This window comes from Pseudomyrmex gracilis, unplaced genomic scaffold (genome assembly GCF_002006095.1).
Source record: "Pseudomyrmex gracilis isolate BER0280 unplaced genomic scaffold, ASM200609v1 scaffold_606, whole genome shotgun sequence".
In the NCBI taxonomy this organism is placed as follows: Eukaryota; Metazoa; Arthropoda; class Insecta; order Hymenoptera; family Formicidae; genus Pseudomyrmex; species Pseudomyrmex gracilis.
Window position 1 is genome coordinate 1 of NW_018021190.1, and position 1722 is coordinate 1722.

At 40.4% G+C, this 1722-nt stretch overlaps 1 protein-coding gene across 1 annotated transcript; it reads left to right on the plus strand.

Annotated features, from left to right (window-relative positions):
* The first annotated feature begins 31 nt into the window (after window positions 1–31).
* On the plus strand, window positions 32–1264 carry LOC109861166. The gene is made up of 2 exons (XM_020440696.1): window positions 32–577; window positions 682–1264. Exons 1-2 carry the CDS (start codon window positions 468–470, stop codon window positions 1262–1264), a joined length of 693 nt encoding a protein of 230 aa, XP_020296285.1. The 5' UTR covers window positions 32–467.
* Window positions 1265–1722: the final 458 nt, after the last annotated feature.

Consider the following 1722-nt stretch of genomic DNA (forward strand, 5'->3'; position numbering starts at 1 on the left):
GTTGTAGATGATTGTAGCGTGCGGATTAAGGAATACAACAAATTGAAATTAACGTTTCCAGGAGTTCCACCGAGTATGTCGTTGGCCTTCCGTAATGCAGATGGTTTTGTGTATTTTCTGTACTCCGAGAGATATCTCGCGTTCAGCGAATTCACTAGTTTTATGCACTCTGCGGGACCTTTTAATATGCGTTTAATTGATATTCATTGTCCGGATATAAACATCTTATACAACTTAAAGTCCCTAGTTTCTCAACTTGAAAAGTATGAACACGCTCTACATTCAGATTAGATGTAGTATGTGTGCGCGTTGAGAGTGGGGGTATTTGCTTTATTATTTTATGCGAGGGATATATATAAAACGCTACATGGCAACCGTACAGTCAGTCAGTTATTCACTCTCGTTGTGATCATCCTGTGTGCTACGGGTTGTCGATCTTTCTCCTCTTCGCAAAGAACAGCTCAACGATGTTTCGCTCGATGGTTCCGATGAAGCAACAACAACAACAACAACCTTCCATCGATCCTCAACACGAGTCTCAACACAACGGTGTGAAGAGAAAGAAATTTGATCATGGGTAAGTATATTTTTTTTATTTTTGCATTCTTTTGTTGTTGCTTCTATTTTTATTATTTTGTTTTAATTCACAATAGACTCATGTTTTAGTTTTCTTATTCACAGACAATGCAATGGCATCCAACCAACGCGACCTATGCGGATACTGAGTCGCAAGTACATATTAACCAAGACGGGATATAAATATTTCGAGCTCGGCATCGGTATCTCATCCAACGATGCTTCACCAACCGTTGATCTGGCTCTAGGTGACAACAATGGGAACGAAGTGCTTTTGTCGCCGGAAATGTGGAACACGTTGTTGGATAACGAACGAGTCATCACGTTGTATTTGTCTGGTCAGAGCGATGTGCAGCCGTCGATTCTTGTCGACGATCTAGCGGTATCGTTCAGCTTGATAAACACCGCGAGGATTATACGTCTGTCTACAAAAACCGGTCGCATATTACTTTCCCACCAATCGATGTGCAACTTATTCAACTTAAAACATTGCGTGGCATGCANCATTGCCTACTTGAACAGTGTTGTTGTTCGCGTGCGAGACAGATTGTCGCGGTATTTCGCGATCTTGTCTGAAACATCGGATCCCGCGAGCTTCGCAACTGCTGTCGCACAGAGCGGTTGCTTCGACGTCAACGATATTGTTGATTGCGAACTAATGGCTGTATGTTACGGTGTTGCCCCTTAATATAAATTATTATTATTGTTTAATTTTTTATTTATATCACAATATGTTTACAAAAACATAAATAAATTTCCTATAATCTTTAATAACATAAAGTATTTATTTCACATTCCTAACACATTGCGTTCTATTACATCCTTTTGCTCCACTAGTCCTCAAGATGTAAACATATATCTAGGTTGTTACTTGTTTGCGTTTCAAGGTTGTGNGTTATCATGGGAAGTGCGTCATCAAACCGGAAGCGGCTGATNGCTTAGNGNGATAAGANCAGNCTCACTTCCNGGAAATTGCGGTTTTTCTCGGAATTATTTGTTTTCCGGGAAATTGCGGTTTTTCTCGGAATTTCTTATTTATTTGCTGCGCAATTGCGAACTGCGCGCAATTTATTTTTATACGCGAACCGCTTCCGGGAAATTTGCGGTTTTTCTCGGAATTGTTGTGTTTTACTGCGCAATTGCCAT